Source organism: Cucurbitaria berberidis (genome assembly GCF_010015615.1).
Source record: "Cucurbitaria berberidis CBS 394.84 unplaced genomic scaffold K460scaffold_6, whole genome shotgun sequence".
In the NCBI taxonomy this organism is placed as follows: domain Eukaryota; kingdom Fungi; phylum Ascomycota; class Dothideomycetes; order Pleosporales; family Cucurbitariaceae; genus Cucurbitaria; species Cucurbitaria berberidis.
This window is the reverse complement of record NW_024468940.1, coordinates 887,116-911,013: the sequence shown is the minus strand read 5'-3', so window position 1 is coordinate 911,013 and position 23,898 is coordinate 887,116. Positions and strand designations below refer to the sequence as shown.

The 23,898-nt window shown below is 50.3% G+C and overlaps 5 protein-coding genes across 5 annotated transcripts; 2 read left to right on the top strand and 3 right to left on the bottom strand.

Moving 5' to 3' along the window:
- The first annotated feature begins 359 nt into the window (after positions 1 to 359).
- On the top strand, positions 360 to 2,340 carry K460DRAFT_195084 (uncharacterized protein). Its single transcript, XM_040927149.1, has 3 exons — positions 360 to 494; positions 559 to 2,127; positions 2,182 to 2,340. The coding sequence occupies exons 1-3, from the start codon at positions 441 to 443 to the stop codon at positions 2,194 to 2,196; spliced, it is 1,638 nt and encodes a 545-aa protein (XP_040783502.1). The 5' UTR covers positions 360 to 440; the 3' UTR covers positions 2,197 to 2,340.
- A 4,933-nt stretch (positions 2,341 to 7,273) lies between these two features.
- K460DRAFT_389454 (uncharacterized protein) lies at positions 7,274 to 11,297 on the bottom strand. Its single transcript, XM_040935740.1, has 11 exons — positions 10,762 to 11,297; positions 10,073 to 10,713; positions 9,912 to 10,025; positions 9,618 to 9,841; positions 9,533 to 9,566; positions 9,296 to 9,477; positions 8,403 to 9,243; positions 8,168 to 8,353; positions 7,963 to 8,116; positions 7,817 to 7,915; positions 7,274 to 7,762 (listed from the first exon to the last, which is right to left on the bottom strand). Exons 1-11 carry the CDS (start codon positions 11,125 to 11,127, stop codon positions 7,742 to 7,744), a joined length of 2,862 nt encoding a protein of 953 aa, XP_040783501.1. The 5' UTR covers positions 11,128 to 11,297; the 3' UTR covers positions 7,274 to 7,741.
- A 257-nt stretch (positions 11,298 to 11,554) lies between these two features.
- On the top strand, positions 11,555 to 15,031 carry K460DRAFT_410330 (uncharacterized protein; the record flags this gene model as incomplete). Its single annotated transcript, XM_040937361.1, has 7 exons — positions 11,555 to 11,830; positions 11,880 to 12,096; positions 12,146 to 12,520; positions 12,567 to 13,157; positions 13,205 to 13,316; positions 13,362 to 13,628; positions 13,672 to 15,031. The coding sequence occupies 7 exons, from the start codon at positions 11,555 to 11,557 to the stop codon at positions 15,029 to 15,031; spliced, it is 3,198 nt and encodes a 1,065-aa protein (XP_040783500.1).
- A 79-nt stretch (positions 15,032 to 15,110) lies between these two features.
- On the bottom strand, positions 15,111 to 19,044 carry K460DRAFT_347381 (glycoside hydrolase family 35 protein). The gene is made up of 7 exons (XM_040931343.1): positions 18,519 to 19,044; positions 18,382 to 18,458; positions 18,013 to 18,315; positions 17,702 to 17,962; positions 17,503 to 17,644; positions 16,623 to 17,403; positions 15,111 to 16,565 (listed from the first exon to the last, which is right to left on the bottom strand). Exons 1-7 carry the CDS (start codon positions 18,648 to 18,650, stop codon positions 15,229 to 15,231), a joined length of 3,033 nt encoding a protein of 1,010 aa, XP_040783499.1. The 5' UTR covers positions 18,651 to 19,044; the 3' UTR covers positions 15,111 to 15,228.
- A 219-nt stretch (positions 19,045 to 19,263) lies between these two features.
- Positions 19,264 to 23,590, bottom strand: K460DRAFT_398819 (uncharacterized protein; the record flags this gene model as incomplete). Its single annotated transcript, XM_040936215.1, has 6 exons — positions 19,264 to 20,780; positions 20,828 to 21,249; positions 21,305 to 22,188; positions 22,237 to 22,368; positions 22,663 to 23,386; positions 23,490 to 23,590. 6 exons carry the CDS (start codon positions 23,588 to 23,590, stop codon positions 19,741 to 19,743), a joined length of 3,303 nt encoding a protein of 1,100 aa, XP_040783498.1. The 3' UTR covers positions 19,264 to 19,740.
- Between the last annotated feature and the right edge of the window lie 308 nt (positions 23,591 to 23,898).

Here is a 23,898-nt window from a genome sequence, read left to right as displayed (position 1 = left end):
TGCGGGTGGTTGAGTGAGCTATCCACCGCCGGCACAAGACCTGGGGAAGCAGCGTGGGATGTTTCTCTGAGAGCCGACTAACTGGTGGCCCCAGCTCTCCCCGATCAATTGATAGAGCTGCCACTGGCCACAAAAGCCAGCTCCTCTGGCCCGCTCTAGTCTCCGAGCCCACAGAAAACAATTGGTAATACGCAGATACCATTGCGACGCGCCAAGCCACGTCAATTCGGCGACTGAGCCGTCCAACGGATCCGCACAAGTCCCCCACGGGTGTTGAGCACGACTATCCGACATCGCCTTGGCCCGAGCCGCGTCGAGCACGTGATACTGTGTTTTCGCCCTGCTCGGCGCCTAACCAATAAGAGCCCGCTCTGCACGACGCGTCTTTGTTCGCGTCTTCCCAGCCGAACCGCCAAACGCTACCCGTCCTATCTCTACTAATGTCAACGCGCCAGAAGTCCTTCTTCGACCAGGATTCGAATTCGAAGCCAAAGGTACCTTGCTTGATAATCACATATCTTTCACTAAGAAAACACACTCACCTTCTTTCCCTTCCAGCAATATAGAGGCCAATGGCACCGTCCACGCAACGGTCCACCGTTTCCCCACCACAATAACCAGTCTGCCCCTCCAGCGCGGCACGTCGTTACTGGCCCTCCCATCATGCCATCGACCCAGACTCGGACAAAGCTCAAAGCTTTTCAGTTCATCGAAGGCGCGCCTGCCGTCGACGCTGTGAGGGAACGCGAGGCGGACAAAGAGAATCTACGCACTGCATTGGAGAAAGCATCCAAGTCGAAAGAGACACCAAAGGCAGCCAGAGTCGTGCAACATATCGGAAACACGAACAAGACCCCGAACCCCCCCACGATTGCGACCTGCCCACCTCCGTCGACACCAGCCACTACAAGGCTACCGCTGGCGGACCTGGTTGGCAATGTGGACGATTCATCCAGACACGTACCGAAGCCCGTCGTGTCCCCAGAGGAGCAGTTGATCTGGAGGGGGTCGCAACCAGTCAACACACCTGTGCCACGGAAGAACAAAAAGCGCGCCCGAAGTTCCTCGCCCGCAGCGCCATCGCAAGAGGAGCACAAGTTCGACTCGCTCAAGAAGGACATCACAACACCACAAGCAGACCCGGCTATGGAACTATGGAGTCGATACACGAGCAACAAGGGAACACCAAGCGCCAACAAGAGTGTTGCCTTTGCACATCTCATCAACGAATCATCGCCTCGCTCCGCTGCTGCTGCCGGGAGTGTTAGCGGGCTTCGACGCTGGGCTAGCTGCGGTGTCGAGTTTCCTGCATCCAACCGGAAGAAACGGAGAACGCATGGCGTGTTTCAAGGCGACAAAGAACATACCGAGGACGTGTTTGCGGCTGCTCCCAGCTCGGATGGCATGATGCTCGGACAGCCAGCGAAGCCAAACCTCGCCAACATGGTCCAGCGGATGAGAGAATGCGTGTCCAAGTCACAATCCAGGACATCATCACAGCTTCCGTCGAGCTCATCTCCGTTGCCTGAAGCTGGAGATCGCCAAGCGCCCTCATCAGGTTCTCCTCTACAAAGACACGCACGAGAACAGGATATGGAATTCTCGGATATTCTAGAGGACGAGCAAACTGCCGTAGCGGACGAACATATGATTGACGAGGGACTACAGAGGGCTTCGGGCTCTTCGGATGAATTCGGCGATGACGATTTCGACTCAGAGATGGTAGAAGCCCTAGACCTAACGCCTCAGGAAGTCGAGCAACACGCGCTGATAACGAGTTATGTCACTATACCCACTGAACCCATATATCCACCCCCGCAGCCACCGCCACCAGAGATGAGTACGGCAAAAGAAGCAGGTAGTGATGATGAGTTTGGGATGGACGACGAAGATGATTTTGCTGCCGATTTAGAGCACGTGGCATCTCTGTACGACACGAGAGACGTAGATTCTCCGTCTGGGGACCAGACACGGGCAGTAGAGACTGAAAACATAGCTACGAGCAACGCGGCACCAGCACCTACCATCGATCTCATAGACGACGATTCGGACGACTTTGGTGAAGATATAGATGCTGATGAGTTCACTGCAGCTGAGGTGGCCGCCACACAAGCCCCAGCAACTACTGTAGGTAGATGACAGACTTTTCTATAATAACGAAGCGATGCTGATCTTGAAGAGTCAACAGGATACTAGAGCGATTCAGCGTTATCTCATCAAGCGAGTAGATGAGGGCTCATACACGACTGGGCAAGGCTACCAAATGACTGAGAAGGTGGGAATATGAGATCCTCATGTTTGTCGCTGTACAATGAGCTGACATGATATAGGTCTTGTTAGTCGAAGAAGAGAAGACTAAGCTTTTCAAGGCTATCACCCTACGACAAGCTTGGTACGATACGCCTTGTACACCAGGCTCCTTTGTACATGTCATCGGAGATTTCTCGTCTACAGGACAATGTGTCATTGACGACCATCACAACATGCTTATCCTACACCCGGACCATCTCATATCGGCAACTGTAGTCGCAGACTCCTTCGGATGTTTGCGAAGAGCGGTTCTGCAGGATCGCATCAAAGCAACAAGCAAGGCGAACCCACCCATGCTATATGGAACCCTTCTTCATGAATTATTCCAGGAAGCACTCAAGGCGAACCAATGGCACTCGGAATTTCTTTTGGAAACGATCGATAAGCTCTTGCCGAGCAAGTTTGAGACCATTCTTGAAATCAATTCGACTTGTGAAGCGGTCAAAGAGCACTTAATCAGCAAATTGCCAGAGATGCAGGCTTGGGCTAAGATTTTCGTCCGGGCGGAACCTCGAGCCGATGCTGTCGTGCGAGAGCGAAATGGACGGCAATCGACTATGAGCATCAATAAGCTGCTTGACGTGGAAGAGCACGTTTGGTCACCCATGTATGGCCTGAAAGGAAACATTGATGCTACAGTACAGGTTACTATGCAAGACGACCAAGGCGAACGGACATTGACAGTACCTTTCGAAGTCAAAACTGGCAAGAATTCTTCCAATGCTGCGCATGTTGCTCAGACGGCTTTATATAATCTATTGCTAACTAACCGATACGGTACGCTTTCACTCCACGAGTCACGGACCTTCGCTAACACACGCAGATGTGGACATTGCATACGGTATTTTGTATTACCTCGAAACCTCCGACACCAGTCGCATTCCTACTGTTCGTAATGACATAATTCATATGATCATTAAGCGTAACGAGCTCGCTTGCTATGTACGAGACCGCATCGAGCTACCCCCGATCCTAAAGGAGGACTTCAAGTGCCAGAAATGCTACGCTCAAGAGTCCTGCTTCATCTACCACAACTTGGTTGAGGACGGCAATGGCGAGACGCTGAATAAGAAGGCTAAAGAGCGATACGATGAACTTGTTGGGCCGCTAAAGCCGTCCGACCAAGAGTTCATGAAGAAGTGGGACACGCTCCTTACTAAAGAAGAGTCGGACATGATGAAGTTCAGACGGGAGTTGTGGACCATGCTTAGCACTGAGCGTGAGAAACTAGGCCGTTGCTTCTCGAACGTAATCTTGGAGCCGGGATCCGGGCACGAGGAGAAGGCTGGCCAGAAGATCAATCGCTATAGCTACACGTTCATCAAGCAGCGGCCGAAGCCAGGGTTCTCTTTTACGGAGTCGCAGCTTATCATCGGGGAGCCAGTCGTTGTTTCAGACGAGCAGGGTCACTTTGCGCTTGCAAACGGCTACGTGACGAACGTTGGGAAGCGTCGCATTACTGTTGCCGTTGATAGACGATTGCACAACTCTCGAACCAAGCTTCCTGGGTTCAATTCGCAAAGCAATCAGACATTTGCCGGCATTATGGAGGTCGCTAAGGACGATGAGCTCGTCGCAGAGTATGAAGCCGATGATGAGCCTGTGCTGTACCGATTGGATAAAGATGAGTTCAGTAACGGAATGGCAGCCGCTCGCAACAACCTCATACAGATCATGGACAACAGCGTCTACAAGGCTCACGATCTGCGCGCATTAATCGTCGACGGCCGAGCCCCAACTTTCAAGACCGCCCTAGACAACATAGTACTACCGCGATCGTCACAGATGTCTATAAACTCGGATCAGAAGGCCGCCATCTCAAAGGTCATGTCTGCGAAGGACTGCGCTCTAGTACTAGGTATGCCAGGAACCGGGAAAACAACCACCATCGCACACATTATCCGGACTCTCGTCGCACAAGGGAAAAGTGTGTTACTCACATCGTATACACACACTGCTGTCGACAATATCTTACTCAAGATCAAGGATGATCAGATCAGCATCTTGCGTCTCGGGGCGTCAGCAAAGATTCATCCCGAAGTCCGTCAGTTTGCCACTTTGGCTGCAGAACCAAAGAACAGTGTGGAGGAACTTGAAAGGTCCTGGATGGAGCCGCCTGTCGTAGCTACGACGTGTTTGACCATCAATCACCCATTGTTCAATCGCCGCATATTCGACTACTGCATCGTTGATGAGGCGTCTCAAATCACGCTACCTGTTTGTCTAGGCCCTATTCGAATGGCACAGAAATTCATATTAGTGGGCGATCACTACCAACTCCCTCCGCTCGTGCAGAACAAGGAAGCCATGGAGGGTGGACTAGATGTTTCGCTATTCAAACTTCTTTGCGAAGCGCATCCCCAAGCTGTGGTCAGTTTGGAACATCAGTATCGCATGTGCGCTGACATCATGCTCCTGTCGAACACCTTCATCTACTCTGGCCGCTTGAAGTGCGGTACGCCCAGCGTTGCCTCACGCAAACTAACTCTCCCAAACCCTACCGGTCTTCTTACTTGTCACCACAAAACACAACAACCTCGGTCGAGCGCTCAGCATATCTGCCCTGGCCCCAACTCGGCTGTTTGCTGGCTCTCTCGCTCACTGTCCCCCGAGTCACCCGTGGTATTCATCAACACGGACCTCATCTCACCAACACTGGAGTCCCAATCCGGATCTCGCATCACCAACACACTAGAATCACGACTCATAACACAGCTCACCTTATCCCTTTTAAGCCTTGGTGTTCCCGCCGATGAGATAGGCATCATAGCATTCTACCGCTCGCAACTTGCGCTCCTTCGCCAATCCCTATCCTCTGCATACACGCAAACTCAATCCTCCGAACTCGCTGCGCCAGCGATCGGTGGTCCTGGGTCGGCAGGCGTAGAACTCCATACCGCAGACAAATTCCAGGGGAGAGATAAGGAAGTCGTTCTCGTGTCCTGCGTGCGAAGCAACGAGAACAGCATTGTAGGTGATTTGTTGAAGGATCGGAGGAGAGTCAATGTCGCACTTACGCGCGCGCGCTCAAAATTGGTGATTCTAGGCAGTGAGAAGACACTTTCGAGCAACGAGTTACTGCGTGATATGGTCGCTCTATGTCGCGAGAAGGGATGGGTTCTCGATTTACAGCCCGACATGCTGGACAGTCACGCGTTTGATGATGCGAGTACACAGACGGCCAAGACGCCTTCTCGACAGCCGTTCTCTTCGGCTTTCCTCGCGAACAAGATTCGAAAGAATATGAGTCCGTCACCTAGCCCGTCTAAGAAACGCAAAGCACTTGGTGATATCACCGCAGCGCCGAATAGGGGAAACGTAAGGAGGATTGGAAGCAAGTCGTCCACGAGCAGCCCTGAAGAGACGAGGAAGGCGCATAGAATGCCGGGCAAGGTGTTCACGGCGGGCAAGAGGGGTGTGCTTGAGGGCAGGCCGCTGTTGAGAGATGTGTATAATGGGGCTATCTAGACTTTTATGTGACAACGCCCGCTTGTTGATCTTGCTGCTAGGTGTAAGGATGTATGGTTAAGATGGGTTGCTTGAGGGTTGGGAGTTGGATGACGACAAGAGAAGGGATTTGGTTATGTATACGCAGCATTGGATTAGCGTACCAATTGCATATCATTGCATTTCGTGGCGCAAGCTAAAAACCGTGGTTCTGATATCTACTGTGAAAAGTTCATTGAGTGAATCTTCTGGTTATTTCCGCATGCTTTTACTGCGATGGATGCCCTGTGTCAGCTGCCGATTAGTCGCGCTGTAAGCCCTCTCACAAGCACTCGGATGCCCCGCCGTTCTAGCTTTACCAGACCCAAGCAGCAAAAGTATGAATGAGCAACAAACGAAGGCATTCCATTCTATCGAGAATAACAAGCACCGGAAGGTGACTAAGATACATTTTGATCTTGACTACTTTCTCTAGCAAGCTACAGGTCGGTCTATGCTGCGATTGGTCTTGATTTCAGTGCACAATAATCAGCGACAACACTGTTGTAGCACAGGCAAGCAAGGGCGTCTAGAAGTACTGGCTCCTGGGAATATTGTAATGTGTAAGCAAGAGCTACGATATGATTGACAGAAATGAGAAGAGCAATAAACGCCAACGTGGCTAAGAGATAGACATTTATCGAGTATGGTGTCACGCGGCTGACAAAAAAGAGCCTACACCAAAAGCTGTATCTACTACAAATTCAACCTAAAATTAAGATTTTTTAAAAGGAAATAACGTATATATTTAACTTAAATTGCTTAAACTATAAAATAAAACTTTTTTAAGTTTTTAAATGCTGCATAAACTTGTAATAAATATAAAATTTGGTGGTAGTAGGGTGAGCTAAGGATTTTGGTGTCGGCTCTTTTTTGTCAGCCGCGTGGGTGTATGGTGGTACTTGGTTTCGGTGTCTGGCAGTGCTTTCCACGTCGCACTAATGCATCTTGGGACTAGGTGTTAGTTGGGCCCGGCGCAGCCCAATAGCCCAAAATGACTCACCAGTCTTATCTTATCTGGCCGACACTGCCCCGACACAATCCTGATGGGGCAATTCGCTAACCACTCTAGGGTTGGCGCTGTTTCTTTCTCCAATTTCTCAAGTCCATTTCTCATGCCTCTCTGCTCTGCCCTCTCACCGTATCCAATGAATGCGCTTCGCTTAAACATGCCTTGCCTTTACGTCCTTCCAACGTCCCCCACCCCATCAGAAAGACTTAGACACCCCACGTAACAAGCTAGTCTGTGCAAGCCAATAGGGATAAGAATATGCTATGGCTAAGTGACTGTGCCACAGATCTGCATCACGTGAGTGTCCGAGTTTTTCTGACCGGGTGGTGCTTCTGGCCTTCGGGGCACAATAAAAAGGCCTAATGTCCGTTGTTCCTCTGTTTTCGGATTGGCAGAGCAATATTCATTGCCACTACACAGGTTTTTTGTGGAAGAAACTCGTTTTGTCAATTTTCCCCAATGATTACATAGAACCAGCGATAGCTCAACTAGGGCGCAGGCGCTCTGGAAATCCTCCAATGCCTACTCTATTCGCGCGTTGGTAAAGGTCTTTTCTATACTGCTATAAAGACGCTCAACTGCTCAGTCTCCAATCTTGCTCGACTCTTCTTATACACGACTACAAAAAATGAACCTCGCAAGTTTCGCTACTTGGATATCATAATCAACTTGATGGTTTCAAGCAGAGGGTGGCTTTTGAACATTCACTATAGCCCTTCAAACCCCAAACTTCATAAGCGTGTATGTTCCATACTATGGGCTTTATAGAGAGCGTTGGGGGCAATACCACGTGGATGCAAGGGTGCATCTTACGCACATTTGTTTGTCTCTTTGATATTTCAACCCACTGTCAGCCACACTGTACTGGTGCCTTGGGCTCCTCTCGGTCAGTTATGCCGTTTTCCCACTCTATCTTGACCCTCCATGGAAGGTCTATTGCTGGAGAATGAGATTCTAGCGAGGTCAGTGACTTGTTTGATGCGGCGGTCCAAAGTTTACGGCACGTACTTGTAGAATCTGCATTCTTGCTTTCACCTCCTCTCCCTTGCCGCGTGTAAAACCCCCGTTGGCAAGCCTGAGCTTTCTAAACTGTTTATTCTGCACATTCTGCAGAGTGTTAGGACGCGAGGAGCCAAAAGAATTCGGTCAACTACCTTCTCGACAGTTTTGTTCATGATGTAGCGGATCACAGTGACCGGGCGTTCCTGGCCGAGTCTGACAACGCGCCCTATCGCTTGACTTTCAACGGAAGGGTTCCATTGAGGCTCAAGAAGGTGGATTCGATGGGCAACGGTAAGGCAGTTGAGTCTATGGGGAGTCAGCAAGAGCACAGACAATGACAATTCAGAAGACGCTCACCCAACGGCGCCAGTTCCCAGCGTCATTAGTAGAACTGGAATATCGGGCTGGGTCTCGAACTGGCTAAGTATGATTCTACGTTTGCTGAAGAGTAGGGAACCGTCGACACGCAAGAACGGTATGTTTCTTTCTTTGAGCAGGGAGCCTGCAATGTCAAGCGAACGCTTCCAGAACGAAAATACAACACTATTCCTAGTTAGTGAAGTAGTGCTAACGGGCCGCTTGAAAGCTTTACCATTTTCCTTCCGTTCTATGAGCTTGTATATCCTCGCAAAGGGCCAATATTTTGGAAGGAAAGTTGTCGAAAGCGGGCATGTTGCTGTCATCCTGCGTTACAGCAGAAGTCATGCTGTGGATTGATTTACATATAGGACATGGTGTACTTTTCGAGAAAACACTCCTCCATACAGGTACGCAATCAGGACAGATAACGTGATGACAAGCGGTCAATATTGCAGTATCATGAGTGTCGGATCTTGGCAACGATGTAATATCGCAAGAGCAGTAATAGCATATGGCATCTCCAGTTTGTTGAAGCAGACTAAGTGATTCCTCGGGGTCTTTTGTGCACCCTCCGCTTGGCGTTTTAATATGCTCATATATGTTACCGTTGTTGCAAAAGAGACGGAGACGAAGTAGAATTTCGAGAACGTTTTGGTGCGCCTCTTTGACTTTGTGTCCGCTCACGGCTAAGTCAAGCGCTTCTTTGCAGATCCGTTCAATCTGTGCGTATTCTATCCGCTCGTTTGGGTTAAAGTCTAGCCAGTGAGTATACGTGGTGACCTCGGCCATTGGTAACACAGCTTTAGTCCTTCGAAGACAAATTGATTGGAGGAGGATTCGCAAGTTCCTATAGTCTTTTGGAGTGTCTCCCTTCCTGCGTTCAATGGGGCTTGTGATGTGACGTTTGAATTGCGCAACGTTATCGAGAATTGGGATCTTCAGAAACATCAACAAAGATCCTAGGTCATCGAGCGAGTTTTGAATCGGTGTCCCCGTGAGGGCCCATCTGAGTGGAGACTGGAGAGCAGTGACCGCTCGAAATTGTTTAGTCGAGGCGTTGCGAATCACATGTGCTATTGACAGGTCAGAAAATGTAAGATAACTGACCAGAATTCGCTACTGGACCTTCATCTAGTACAATACGATACCAGTGGACTTGGTGCAGGAGGCTACGCTTACGCGAAAAGTCTGCTGCAACTGTACCATACGTAGTGAATACGATATCTTTTTGCAGGAGACTTAAACAATCAATTTTTCGATCCCGGCTATGAAACTTATGATACGTCAAGGCGCCCCCTGCAATACGACTACGTAGATTAGCTATGATGCTTTCAATTGTAGCTAGTAATCTCGATTACATACTCGTGAATTTCTTTGATCCAACTGTCAATCAGCACTGTTCTGACATTAGTCGGAGCATATAGTACACCGCCGAAGACTCACATACGTGCAGACGGAACGAGGACCAGGGTAGACTTCGCTGCAATGATACCTTGGCCGGAGGATCTTACGCTGGTCATGGACTGTGCGTAAGCGCATGCTCGATCCAACGTTCCTGTAATAGCAGATAACATCATCAAAGATTTGCCTAAACCCATTTCGTCGGCGATGATTCCACCTGAGCACTCTTTGGGGTGCGGACTTTTAGCACCAGTGATCACATGATTGAAACTACTCGAAATAGGACGTTAGCGTTCAATGTAAAAAGTTATAACATGTAACCTTGGGTGGGAGGACACACATTGGCGCGCCGTTCTCGGCCTGGGCGCTTTGTTGCTGTTCCCACAGAGTTCGTGAAGGGGCTAAGGTACTGAACTCTCGTTGCAAAATAAAATCTAAGCCTTCTCTCTGATGGCTAACGATAACTCAGTATCTGCATTCGGGCACTGTCTAAGGGCATACCTGTAAAGCTTGGCCGAAACCTGCACGACAGCCGACGCTTGGACTAGATGATCGTGACATGCGAACGCATCGAGAAGCTTGTCAAAATCAAGTTCAAACTCATCATCAGTATCCAGTATGGAGTTGGAGATCAGCATCGACTCTTGTGTAGGTAGATCGGTTGGTATGACCGAAAGGTCCGCCGTAGGAGGCTGTACGTAACTCGAGATCGGAAGATCAAGACACTGAGGATTTTCGTAGGAGAAGCCTGCCGGTAAGTGATCCGGATCTTGAAGATAGAAATTCTCTGCAGCAAGCTTGGTTGCAACTGTATCTGCCTCGTATCGGTAGCCAAAGAAAAGGACATCCATTGAACAGTAACGCGTTTCTGCGATTTTCTCAGACGTATTCGTTTGATGCAGCCAGGATGCAGGCTTGGCTGATGCTTCTAGCCTGATGGAAGTGTCTAGTTGGAGGCGTAGGAGAGATCGATAAGACTTCATGTTCAATACTGCGGCAACCTGTCCAGAAGGCGCAACGATATCGCATCGACCTTCGACGAACTGTAACCCTAAAGTTACACTACCGGAAGCGTTTATTGCACCCCACGTAGCCAGAAGGGGGTCAAAAGTCTTATTCAAGCGGACTTGAATATCCGGCACCTATCTGTGATGAGTAGGATCAAAAAGAGATTCGTACGGCGCACATACCATGCCAAAGCAAACCTCTTTTGCTGGGGGATTGTAATTTTGGTCAACATCCATGAAGTTTGCATCACACACATTTGACCAACTCAAATCGATGCTATCACTCATTGGAAGGCTAGTTGTATCGTCGATACTATGACCCACAATGCTAGGGCCTGGAGTGAGCAAGTTATAGTCGATATTGTTAGAAGTTTGGGGTGTACGTAAACAACTCGTAGATGGTGAATCGACCGGAAGAGGTACATCATAGCCAACCTTTGGTACCTGGTAGACGCGCTTGTTCGGCGGCATCAATCCTTGCTTGGTAGTATCGTTGGTTTGTGTCCATGGTCTTTTTTTATGCGTATTTGGGTTGATATATCCTGCCATAGACCTCTTTGCGATGTATGACGTTCTGGCGATCGTAAGGAGTTCACCACAAGTAGTTCGGTTGAAGGATTCGTGGAGTTCGGGCGTGCGACGCAGGCGACAACATCAAGCCATTCATAAGAGAAAGGTGCTGGCTGGTTTCACCCTTAATCCATGGGCGGGGGTTCAGGGCTGTGAGGTTATGCACAAACCAGGGGTCTCACCGGTCCAGATGTCGCGCCTTGGCGTTAACTCCGCCTACCCCACCGCCTGCGCCTCAAGCCGCGATACATGTCTCTCAACGTACCCACAAACCATTTCTACACCAGTCAGCAACATGTTTTTGCTTTTAGTGGTGTAAATTCTTCCAGTTAGCTGCGTGGAAAGACACATAGGATTACACTACACTTACAAGCCTATTTTCAGCTCCGAGTTTAATTTTTCCCCAATGGCAAACGCTCTGCCTAATGTCGTTTCGACATTTGAGAAATCTTTGAATGCCTTTAAGACAAAGGCTGGACTCAGCCCGGACGAGCTGAAGGTTTTCCAGCTAACGTCTCTTGACGATCTCAGGCGCCAAATAGCGATTATACAGGATGATCAGCGCAAGAGCAAAAAGATGCGATACCTGAAGCGGCTCGGACCATTTCTGGATACCATGGAACAGTATGGCAAGATCGTAGAAGTGTTCCTAAATATCTCCGATATCATAGCGTTTATTTGGGTATGTGAAAGATATGATACGTTAGCATGCCGCTAATCGGTCCGTTTAGGGGCCTATGAAGTTTCTCCTCATGGTAGCGAAGAATTACGCAGACGCTTTCAACGCTCTGCTTGACGCGTACTTGGAAATCGGCGAAAATTTACCGCAGTTTACCCAATATCAAACAGTATTCCAGAGCAACTCTCACATGCAACTTGCACTAGCATATATCTACGAAGACATTCTAGAGTTCCACAAGGAAGCTTTACGGTACTTCCGTCAACGTAGTAAGTCTATTTGGCCGCTAAATGCTTGTTAAAGCTAATTGTCTACTAGCATGGAAAGAACTCTTTCATGCGACATGGCGCTCTTTTAGTAATACTGTGACCCACCTCAGCAAGAATTTACATCGACACAAATCTCTTATTGAGAGTCAAGCTACGATTGTCCAGTTCGAAGCATTACAAGATTTACGGACACAGTCACAGAGGAATTATGAAGAGTACAATCGGTCAGAACTCGACCGGAAGCGATTAAGCGTACAGCAATGGCTTTGTCCCATCAACGCGCAAACCAGACATGAAGATGCTACGAAAAATCGTTACGGTGATAGTGGAGACTGGCTTCTCAAAGATCCAAGGTTTAAGAAATGGTATGACTTTGACTATTGCCACGAACCATTGTTATGGCTTTCTGGTATCCCCGGCGCTGGTAATCTATTCTCTGCTCTTTTTGTATACCCTACTTATCTTTCTAGGTAAAACTGTACTTACTTCACGTGTGATTGATGAATGCCGCAAACTACCACACGCAAAACTCTGCTTCTTCTACTGCCGGAATACCGACGAAACTCGGAATGCGTTCGTGAGTATTGCAAGGACAATGTGCTCTCAGCTCATGTCTGGAAATGACATGATTGTACAACTATTGTACGACCGCGCAGCGAAGAGTAGCGATGTAGTGCTATCAAGTGTTAGCACAGCAAAAGCTTTGCTGGATACTGTATTACAAACTTGTGACAAAACGCAGAAAACGTACATCATCATTGATGGCTTGGACGAATACAATCGTGAAGATCGCAAGGAGATGACCACCTGGTTTAGGGAACTAGTCCGGAACGTTCCGTCGAAAGAGCTTGGCCAGCTCCGGTGTCTTTTCATCAGCCAAGACGATGGATATGCCCGCAAAGATCTCTCGGATTGCTCCGCTATCAGACTAAAGCCGGAAGAGACACGGAGGGATATCCAAGCATATTGCCAAATGTGGCATCAACGCCTAGACCAAAAGTTCGGGCCCCTTGACCCGAAGCAATATAACATCTCCGAGATAGTTACGGCAAGAGCACAAGGTATTGGGTTACTTCGCGCGCATTTTATATACTAACAGCCAATATAGGTATGTTTCTCTACGCGAAGCTGGTCACAGAAAACCTTTACGAGCAGCCAACTCGGAGCCAATTTCTGCTTGAGATGCGACCTGATGTGTTCCCTAGTGGATTAGAACAGGCGTGGGTAGACTCTCTAAGTCTCCATATTTGACTAATGCTATTCAGATACAGTCGAATTATCAACCGGATCATGGGCCCGGCCATGCAACCGCACCCTCGTAGCGACCATGCTAAGAGACTGCTCGGATGGCTGGCATGTGCGAAGCGCACATTACAGTGGTTTGAGATTCAGTGCGCTGTGTCTGTCAACCTCGAGGAAGGCATCCTGAGTTCGGATCTGAAGTTCCAAGATAACTGCAAGGATCTGTGTGCATCACTTGTTGAACTTAGTTCCGAAGGATTTGTAGTGCTTGTGCATTCCACAGCGAAGAAGTATAGCGCCCTCTTCAGTTTGAAGCAGTTACTAATATTGCAGGTTTCTCATGGAAAAGGGGCACATCTGCGTTCCCGAGGTAGATTTTGATTTAGCACTCCTTTGCATGACCTATATGAGCTTCGACCAGTTCGTCTTGAACACGGACGAAGGTAACATCCAGAAAGCGTTATACGAAGGCGACTACGCTTTTGCGGATTACGCCTCCTGCTTCTGGGCACATCACCTCATCGACGGCGTCCGCAAGGTGTCTCAGCTTACTTCACGTAAATTGGAACACTTGGTCGAGGCCATCGGCGTTTTCTTAGACGTCCAATGGGCATCCCCGACAAAGAGACTCACGGTATCCAAAACCATGGAAGAAAATCTTGCGGCGTTGACATCATACGACATGTATGACAGTATTTGCCAAGCTGTAATCTCTACCAAAAACCAGCTACTACCCACTGGAAAGGGCCCTTCTGATGATGAGCCTCTATCCATAGCGAAAGTCATGGAGGCGATCCGAACACAATTAGAAGCTATAGTATCATCACCGAGCATCACTACCGTACAAGAAGATCAGCTGAAACGTCTTTATGGCTCCAACTACTACAAGTGCCGTCGACTAAATTGCCAATTCTACTCAAGAGGGTTCCCGACACATATCCAGCGAGACCGTCATATTTCCAAGCACGAAAGATCGTTTGTCTGTACGGAAGAAGGGTGCCCGCAGGCCGTCATAGGGTGTGTAACGGCGAAGGACCTCCAGAAACACATGGAAGAATATCACGGCACGGTAGTTGAAGCGGATGCAGACTATCCGGAGGAAGTGCCTGAAGTAGAGGCTGATTCTCGTCACACTCAAAAGCAACCTACCACATTCGATTGTAGTTTGTGCTCGAGAAGTTTCACAAGAGCCTACAATCTACACGCGCATCTCCGCACACACACAAACGAAAAACCCTTTGTCTGTACTATGTGTGGAAAGTCCTTTGTTCGGCAAAATGATCGCTTGCGCCACGAAGGTATCCATTTAGGTAAAGGAAAATACGCATGTTATGGGAACCTGAAGAATGGCAATCCTTGGGGTTGTGGCCGTCCCTTTGCTCGTATTAGCGGACTACGATCGCACTTCAGGTGTGACCCAGGCCGTGCCTGTATCCGACCTCTCTTGGAGGAACAATGGAGAGAGGAAGGCTATACACAAGACCAGTGGCCAGAGGAAACGGCCGCTAGACCTTCAGATGCGACTATCGATGCAATAGTGCAAGCTTCAGATTCTCAGGCCACGTTCCAATATGATGATGATGGGAACCCAACGGAGCATTCCCTTCCAGAAGCTCTACTAGCTCAATACCCAGCGCTCGCGGACGTACAGTGGGACCAATTGCCGCCAGACCCGGAAGAAGAATCTTATTAGTAATTCATCCTAAATACCTTTAAAAAATGTTTTCTTAGTCAACAAGGACAATAGGGCTATTGCAGATGCCGCAGGTCTTCCGATACATGCACTCGGGGCTCCGTGTGCTACATCATGTACGTATTATCGCTTATACACTACTAGCTTAAAGCTTATCTAAGGTATCAGGATTTCATAACGTCCCAAAGGTCTGAATCTCAGTACGCGCCCTGCCTACCCTCATACTTCTGTCCCTCAACAGTCCTCACTTCCCCAATGGCACTCCACACCAACCCATCAACACTCAACTCCAGCCCCTCAATCTTCGTCTTCCCACCATCCAACCCCCACAGACTGACGCCAAGATAATTCGTCCCGCGATAATTCAGAATACCCTCTGGAACGGGGTATTTCGTTTGCGGGCCCACATTGCTAACGAACTTGCCGTACTGCCAGCCGTTGACGTAGAGTTGGACTCTGTACGCGGGGACGCTGGAGCCGGTCGAATTGTTTGCAGTGGTGCTGTTGGAGAAGGTAAAGCTCAGCGGGATGTCGTAGTCCGAGGGAAGACTGAGCTTGAATTCCGTGGCGAAGAATCCGATGCCCGGCGCCGCGAGGCCGTCTGTCACGGGGCCTTTACTCGGTTTCCAGTCTGCGTTTGACGAGAGAGCGCCGGGGAGGTGCAGGCCCTGGCGTTCGACGAACAGGCCGCCCTCGTTCAGCGGGCCGCGCGTTATGTCGAGGTAGTCTTCTCCGCCTAGGTTGCCTGTCAACTTCCATGTCACGTCGGATTGGGCATGGCCAGATAGCTTGTAGTCCAACACGCCGCGTGGATTCTTCATGGTCTCAGTACCAATGGTCCAGTTTTCATCTAGACCTTGGTTATCAATCACTACTGTGATCGTATATGTCTTTCCCTTGGTAAGATTCGGGAGCGTAAATGTGTTGTTGCCGTGTGTAGCAGCGTCATAGCCGCGCCACGAGCCCAAGAATTGGTCGCCTACCCAGGCGGACGATCCGAATGCGGAGCCACCCTGTGTGGAGAGGTAGAATGTTGTTTCGTTGCCGGTCGCCGTAAATGTACCGCGGTAGAGTAGGGTCCCGGTGTGGTACCCGTAGTCTGAGCTGTAGAGCGATACAGGGGTAGTCAGTGCTCGCAGGGAGTTGAAAGTCTTCTTGAGCTCTGCCTTTGTCCATTTGCTGTCGTCATAGCTAGACTGAATTTCGGGGAGCGAGTCGATGTACTTCCACTCAAGCTCACTGAGTTGCGGGACCGTGAACTTGGGCTTTGGATAGTCGATGTTGGCGGTCACGACGTCTGCTTTGGAAACTTTGAAGTCAACCTCGTTACCGTTGAAAGTCAACTTGGAGAGGGAAGCGGGCGCGCCACCGAGAATCTCAATGGGCGTTGTGGCGTTCAAGTCGCCTGTGAGGTCCAGCGTATCGCCGGTGACCTTTGCCGTGCGTGTCAAGTAACCCGCTTTGAGTATAACGGGATTTGACGAGTCATGGGCAGCCTGGTCGACAGCCCAGTAGTTATAGGCTTCGTTGCGGTCTGAAGGTTTTATTAGTCCTCGCTCATCGTCGTGATATAAACATCGGGAATGCTTACCAAGCATGTAGACGTAGACAAAGTTGCTTTCCACTCCAACCTTTGCGACCTTCCTCGTACCGTCCGCCTTGAAGTTCAACAAGGTATATCCGCGCGTGGAGATGCTCTTCACCTCGCCTTCCAAGACTTCTAGTCCGGTGACTGCAAGAGCTAGCTCGTGAGTCTCGCCAGGACCGCCGTATACGACCAACACAGTCTTATCCACATACTTGTGCCACGTGAAGATGTCCGCAGTGGAGTAGACGAGCGTTGCACCTCCAATATCGTAGTCGCTAACGTGAACCTTTGAATCGCGTCCGTTGAGCGTAAGCGATGTGCCATTAATCTGCGGCACCGTGATGTTGCCAAAGGCTGTTGTCGGAAGCTTCAGCTTATAGCTCGTTGACGCGAGCGAATTATACTTCGAGTGCCTTACAAAGTAGAATTTAGTCTTCTCCCCAGAAGCCGGCGTGACAGTCAAATCGGTGGTTGTTGTCCAAGTACTGTTCGAAGCGTTGCCTCTCGCAGCAGTCAGATAGGCTGGGCTGACCTTAAAAAAGTTCGCCTGTAGTTTCAGCTCCGAGTACTTCTCACGGTCCACTTCACGGCCTTCGCGAATGGGTGCTGAGTAGTCGTAGCTGGTGTAGCCTCCGGGATGCCCCAGGTTGCCCCAGTTTGTGCCGCCCCACGTCATGTACAGATTGAGAATTGTGACACCGAAGCTGTAGAGTTGCTTGTAGAAGACGCGCTCGAACTCGGCATTGACGAGGACTGAGCATTTGTCCCAGCCCGGGCCGCCCCACTAGCAGTTGTCAGTCTCTAAGTTCAAAACACACATCCAAACGAGAAAAAAAGTGAAAAGGCTGGACTTCCTGGTGAGCTGAAATGTTCCATTACTTACAGGATCAAAGCTACCGGCTTGAAATTCAACGATGGAGTAAGGGGTATTCGGGCTCTGCTGCTCATGCAGCTGACGCCAGTTCGTGGGTAGCTTGCCATCTGGCCAGACACTTGGATTGGCGCAATCGAATCCCACTGGATATCTGCGAGAACAAGGTTATTTCATGTCTTAGAAGTAGTTTATACTTGGATTCACTTACCCATCATGTCCGTAAATGTCAACAGCAGCAGGTTGACCAGGCGCATTATTCCCCTTGGCCGACGCATCATTACTGATAAACGGCACAACAATACTGGCATTACGCAACTGATCTTCGACGTACTGCATATACACTGGATCCGGGAAGGGCTTAATGGCGGATGTCGCTTGGGTGTACTCGTTCTCAGGCTGCACCAGTATAATCGGACCACCATTGGTAATCTGTGCTGCAGCTATCGTAGCTCCAACATGCTTAATGTAGCTGCATTCTATAAGCGCGCTGTCTTCGGGAGGAGTTGCGATAAAACGTACTTGTCTGTTGCTTCCAAAAAGTCCGTGGCTCGCGTCCTTAGCGTGCCGTTGATTCTTTGGATCCATCCCGGAAAGCCTCCGCCGGATACTTCGGCATTGATATACGGCCCGGGTCTGGCGATTAGGTAGATGCCGGCTTTCGTGGCTGCGTCAAAGAAAGGCTGTAAATCGAAGACGCCTTCTGCGCGGTAGACACCTGGTTTGCCCTCCAGCAACGCCCAGTCAACGTAAAACGATACGCCATTGAAGCCAAGGGCTTTGATCTTCTGGAATAGATCAAGGTAGAGATCGGGGACAGGTAGTCTGCGCTTGGTCAGTAAATGTATTCCCACTCTCATTTTGCGAAGAAGGAGAAAAGTAGTGACGTACCGGTACGGATGAACTTCGCCAGAGTACAAAAAGATTCGCTCGCCGTGCACAAAGAGTGAGTGCTCATCCCACGTTACCTATACCATGGAATCAGTTCCTCGAGCTTTGATTCATTTCAATTGTTCATTCAGACTCACAATGTCTTGTAGGGGCGCTCTCTTATACGGCTTGATCAATTCATGAGGCGAATACCCTACCGCTCTCGCAGCAGACTCAATGGCAAGACAAGACAGCGCAACCGCACTGCTAAACTTCAAAAGACTCTTCATCCTAGCCAAAAGAAGATCCAAATGTCAGTCGTGGACAGCAGCAGCAACCCAGGAACCCGGGAACGCAAGAGCTCATATACTCCAGCCTGGAGAGCCGCTCACATTGTCTTCAGGCCCTGCTGCGCACCACGCCGTTCCTGTCCCTGTCCCACAATGACACCATCTTTCTCCCGCTCGTGATGACTCGGTCCGTGCTCGTTCCCCGTCTTTTGCCCCATATTGCGGTGCAGGTTTACCCCTCGCTATCCTAGCTTGAAGGGGAGGTAACACGAACGGCCGACAAACGTCGACGGTCGAGGTACCTTGATTCCACCAATGTCTGCCTAGTAGATGGTCGGATGGGAGGAGGCTGGGCGGAGACTTGCCCAAGAACGCCTCAACCGTCGAGGGGTTGCGCGGACGATCAGTGGATGCTGCAGGGGTGCCGGACGCTGCATCCTAGTTGTTTATCTCCGGAAACTCGGCGCTTTAGACCTACTCCGCACTACTTTTGGGAAGACATCCGCTGATGGGCGACGGACATCGGGGTATTGGCCGAGGTAATGGCTCGTCATGGATTGTATCTTTTCAGGTACTGTGCGAAAGACGGTGGTGTGAGGATAGTAGCTATGATGCTAAGAAAAAAATGTGGGTTCAGTTAGAACGGGTACGCACTTTTTACTGGTTTTAAACACTAGAATTGATCCAAGTGGAAATGCTGTCAGAGTCGGGATTGGCGTTCAACCTGATATCATACTGAGAACGAAGTACACTAGAAAGGCTAATTTCACCTTAAGCTATCAAGACTACATGTGTTTTCCGACTACTGCCGCTCAACTCTATTGAAACAAAGGCGCATGCGAAACCACAACGCGAAATCTCCGAGGAAATGCACGGTACAAGAATTTGCCACTCCACAGTATCGTCGCTTGAGCTAATGCAATAGAAAACAACCGCAGTCGCAGCTACTTGAGCAGCTGCAAGGCGTAAAAGAAAATTACAGTAAAGGAAATAGGGACCACAAGCACTGGACGACGGCTCATAACAGTTGCCTCTAGGTCGGAGCTACACGGTAGGATGCGAAGGGACCGAATGCGGTTTGACCACATGATCATCTCTTCGGTGTCCAGAGATTGGTTGGACCCGCATTCGCTCCGTTGTAATAGGTATTCTGTCCGTAATACTGATAGTATGTGTTATTGTTGGTGTCGTTGGAAAAGGGCCTCTCGGTCGGAAAAGCAATGGCACCTCCGTCGCCCATTGCCATGATCTCCAGGTCAAAGTCGCTATGGATACTCTGGGCACCTTGATGTTCTATCATAGCCTTGGTCGGTCTAATTTCCTCAAGACTCTGCTGTGGCCAACTAGAATATCCGCCACCCGCCTGAACGGGCCCAGTCCCTGAGGAAAACATCTGGACCTGATTGGGGTCTGAACTATTTCGCGTTGCAGATGCATTGTGGTGAGAGGAATGCGTAGTATTGTACGTGTAGCCATGCGATGTGGGCGAGATATAAGCCGAATTGTGGGAGGCATAAGAATAGGTAGAGTCGGCTGGAGTGTGTTGATTGAGAATCTGAGGCCCGTAGGGCGTCGGTGGAGTCCTTGGAAGGCCTGTTAGATCATTTGCTGCAAAGGGCTTCAACACAGCCGCTTTGGCGTTGACGGGTGTGAACGCGGGAGAGACTGGGGCGGTTTGAGCAGGCACGCTCTCCGATGAGTCTCTCTTTTCACTCTTCATGTCGAAAGTACTGGTTGGCTCGTTGCGGTCCTCTGAATCGTCATCATGGTTCATCTTGATATCAGTCATGTCGATATCTTTGTCGTCCAGGGTAAGATTCTCGTCAGTGAGACCAAACTCTTTGTGTGACTTCTCAAAGAGCTGAACATAATCTTTTAGACCACCACCGCCATCGCTTGAGGAACTTTGAGGAGAGCTTCCAACATCACCGCCGGCTTTTTTGTACTTCGCGCGCTCTTCTTGGTAATATTTGTACACGGTCTTCAGCTTCAACTGCCAATCACGTGCCATGGGGAATCGACGTGCCATCTGGCCAAGGAAGAGATTGGCAATGTCCCATGCATTAGGCTTCGGACGGGTATCCAAAGCGCCGTCGGGGTCCATGCCTGGATGGAAGAAACAATATATGGCTGCCTTGAAGTTAGCAGACGTTGATCAGCCATGCAAGGTTACCTACCAGACCAAGCTACAGTATAGGTAGCAAAAGCTACTGTGGGCGTTTCCGCCTGCACGTCATGCAACGAATGGAGAAGGTTGGCAAAATCTTTGCAGGCTCCAAAACAGTCCTTGGCTTGATTTACCCAGTAATCGGGAGTAGGAGGCTTGTCCGTGATAAGCGGATCGTCCAGCGGACCCTGAGGGGTCTTCAACATCCACGGGGAGAGAGGCAGATACTCTCTGTATAACCAAACAGTACACATCATGCACATGGCATGGATGAGGAGATATTTGTCTGCAGGTCCGTTGTAGAGTCGAATCTGTGTGTTTTCAGGTGTGAGCTGGAGTTGTTCAGGGAGATTGCGCTTCAAACGCTTCAGATTGTCGTCAAGTCGTCGAAATGTTGATTTTTCGTCCCACGGGGGTGTGGTGCCCTCTTGACTAGCATGTGTTAGTAGTGTTCCGCCGTGTGCGGACCGGTTTATACTAAACTCACCGTCTTCCACCCGCACAAGACCATTTTATGATTTCTCCGAGATGATCAACCACTTGTATGTACCAGCTGAGTTCTGCTTCCTGCTCTCCTACTTCCCACCTGACATGATCCATATGATTGCTCGGCCGTTGGTCTCGGCCAGTCCCATTCCGCTTCTCATAATCAGGCTTGGACGAATTGCGCAGCTTCTCTCGTCGCTCCGCGTATGCTGTATCATCTTCTCCCAAGAGCCTGGTTCGAGACTTTAAGCCCCAGTCAAAGGCACGGTCACTGCAAACGAGCTGGATTCTCTGCATTTCATCGGACCTCAACATTTGGGGTCGATTTTTACCCCAACTCAGGTAGCGATCCAAAAGGCAACAACTCCAGAAGGTACGACGTTTTATCTCGCGATCGATGAACTGGTTCTTCTCCGATTGTCGGTTGTCGCCTTGTGTCGCCTCGCCTTGCTCATCGTCATCATTGTCTGCATCCCACTGGTACTTGAGAAGTTGAGCGGAACTTATGGCGGTTCGCATCTTCAGCCAGCCGGTTGTGCCTTTCAAATCAGTCCATTCGTGACAAGCCAGCATAAGAAGGGCCTGGATCTTTTCGACTGTTGGCTTGCCAACAACATCATGGCCCATTTGTACACGCGTGGCTTGCGCATAGAAGTGGGCGGTTGCAATTGGAGTTCCTTTCTGGGCGACAAGTGCAGGGTGAAAGCGAGCTGTTTGAGTTAAGAATGCTAGTAGCAAGGGTGGGTAGTGCGGCGGTCTCATCGAAGGGGAGGATTCGGCATTTTTATCAAGCGGTGTGCCCGGAGTTGGTTGCAGGGGGCTCAGAAATCTTTGCTTATGTAGGAAGGGGAAGTCTATGGCGAAGTGTTTTTCGTAAATGGCAAACTTGGGTACGGTGAGCCATAATCTCTAGTGGTGAGGGGTCACACTTACAAGCTCTTTCCAGACCTGGGGGGTAAGCAACGGGGAAGAGAGGGCGTCTTCAAATGTCCCCAACCCGTCTGTTGGGCGGTCGGCAAGACTTGATGTGGGCGCCAGAGGCTTTCTACGCTTCCTCGGCACGGCCTATGAAGCGATATGTTAGTACCTGATCCGGTCCAAGACAAATTTCAGCATGTTCAGTATTGAGCCATTGATAACGAGAGTCAGTTGTACAGTGTTGTTGTAGCCAGACTTTCAGGCTTGATTGGGTATGGATTTGAAATACACTCCAAACAGCAGTTTTAGTGAGCCAGGGGACTAGTCTTGCACGAGAGTGCCAAGCCGCAGAGTAATACCTTGTGCTAGGATCGTTGAAGATTGAAATATAAGATGATTGTGATGAGGATGATGATGATGATGATGATGCATTCAACTTACATCGCCTTCGGCAGCGGTACTCTCGCGCCGCAGTGAGCCACCACTGGGGATTACGGTTGAAGGGCCATAGACGCATTCTCTCTTGGTGTGTGCACAGGCCTTACAGACGGTGTTTTGGCCCAGGTTCTCGCATTTGGTCTTGCTCTTACGACATTTGTCACATGCAATCGACGAGCGCATCCTTGATGAGTCTGGTCGTCGCCCTCCTGCGGCCTCTGCACTACCGTTGGCAATGAGAGGCCTGGGCGTCTGCTGTGGAGACGCGTCCACGGTGGATGGCGAGGCTTGGGTCAGAGGAGAGGGTTGCTGCAGCAGCGGAGGAGATGGCGGCCGCTGTAGTGGTTGATGTGCGTAAGCAGTCACTGCAGTTAGCCGCGGTGCGCCGTTCTCTCCAGTCCGGGGAGAAGACGACGCACCTGCGGCGCCCAGCTCCGATGGGGCGTGAATTTTGGCGTCGTCTTCCAGCAGCAGCAGCAGCAGCGTTGAGGGTTGAGAAGATAGGAGGCCTCCTAGAGAGCAATGGTAAAGGGTGGGTTCGTCTCCCTTCCTTGACCAGCAGCAGCTGTGCTCGGGTGATGTTGGAACGCGGGCCGGGAAGGAGGTGGGTGTGGGAGGCGGACCCCCCGACAACAACGATGCGATGCGGGGGCGCGCGTGAACGACAAGGCCGCTCGCCGCCTGAGGATCACCCGATGGCAGTAAAGCGTCTGCTGTCTCCTGTCTCCTGTATCCTGGTTTTGGCGTGCACTTTGGCTAGCAGTTCGTTCGCCTTGGGTTGTGGTTCCAGCGTCGTCGCAATGGCCTCTCGATGCGCTGCGGGCACACACACGGCTATTAACCCTCTGGCCTGGCCTCCCCTTCCGTCGACCGAAAGGCAACTTAAGGCGCTAACGGGCAGCCCTGCACCCGCCTGCAGTATAGCAGCCATGGCCTTCTATCATGTCATACCCACTGTGCCCCATATTAAGCGATGCAGCCGCTGCGCTGCCGATTAGTGAGGGAGTGACATGGAATACCAGAAGCTACACGTCGCCGCCCACGCCCACGCCCACGCCTGCGCAGCCTCTCCTCGTCGCGCTTCGTTCCACCACCTGAGGCTTGGCCCTGAACAATGCTGCGGTGCGGTTTGTTGGCTCTTTCATCCTAGCGCTTGCTGGTCGCAGTAGTCCAGCAACGGGCCGACCAGGGGAACCACTCCGTCGTCCGCATCGCCCGGGAAACGTGACTACTGCTGCA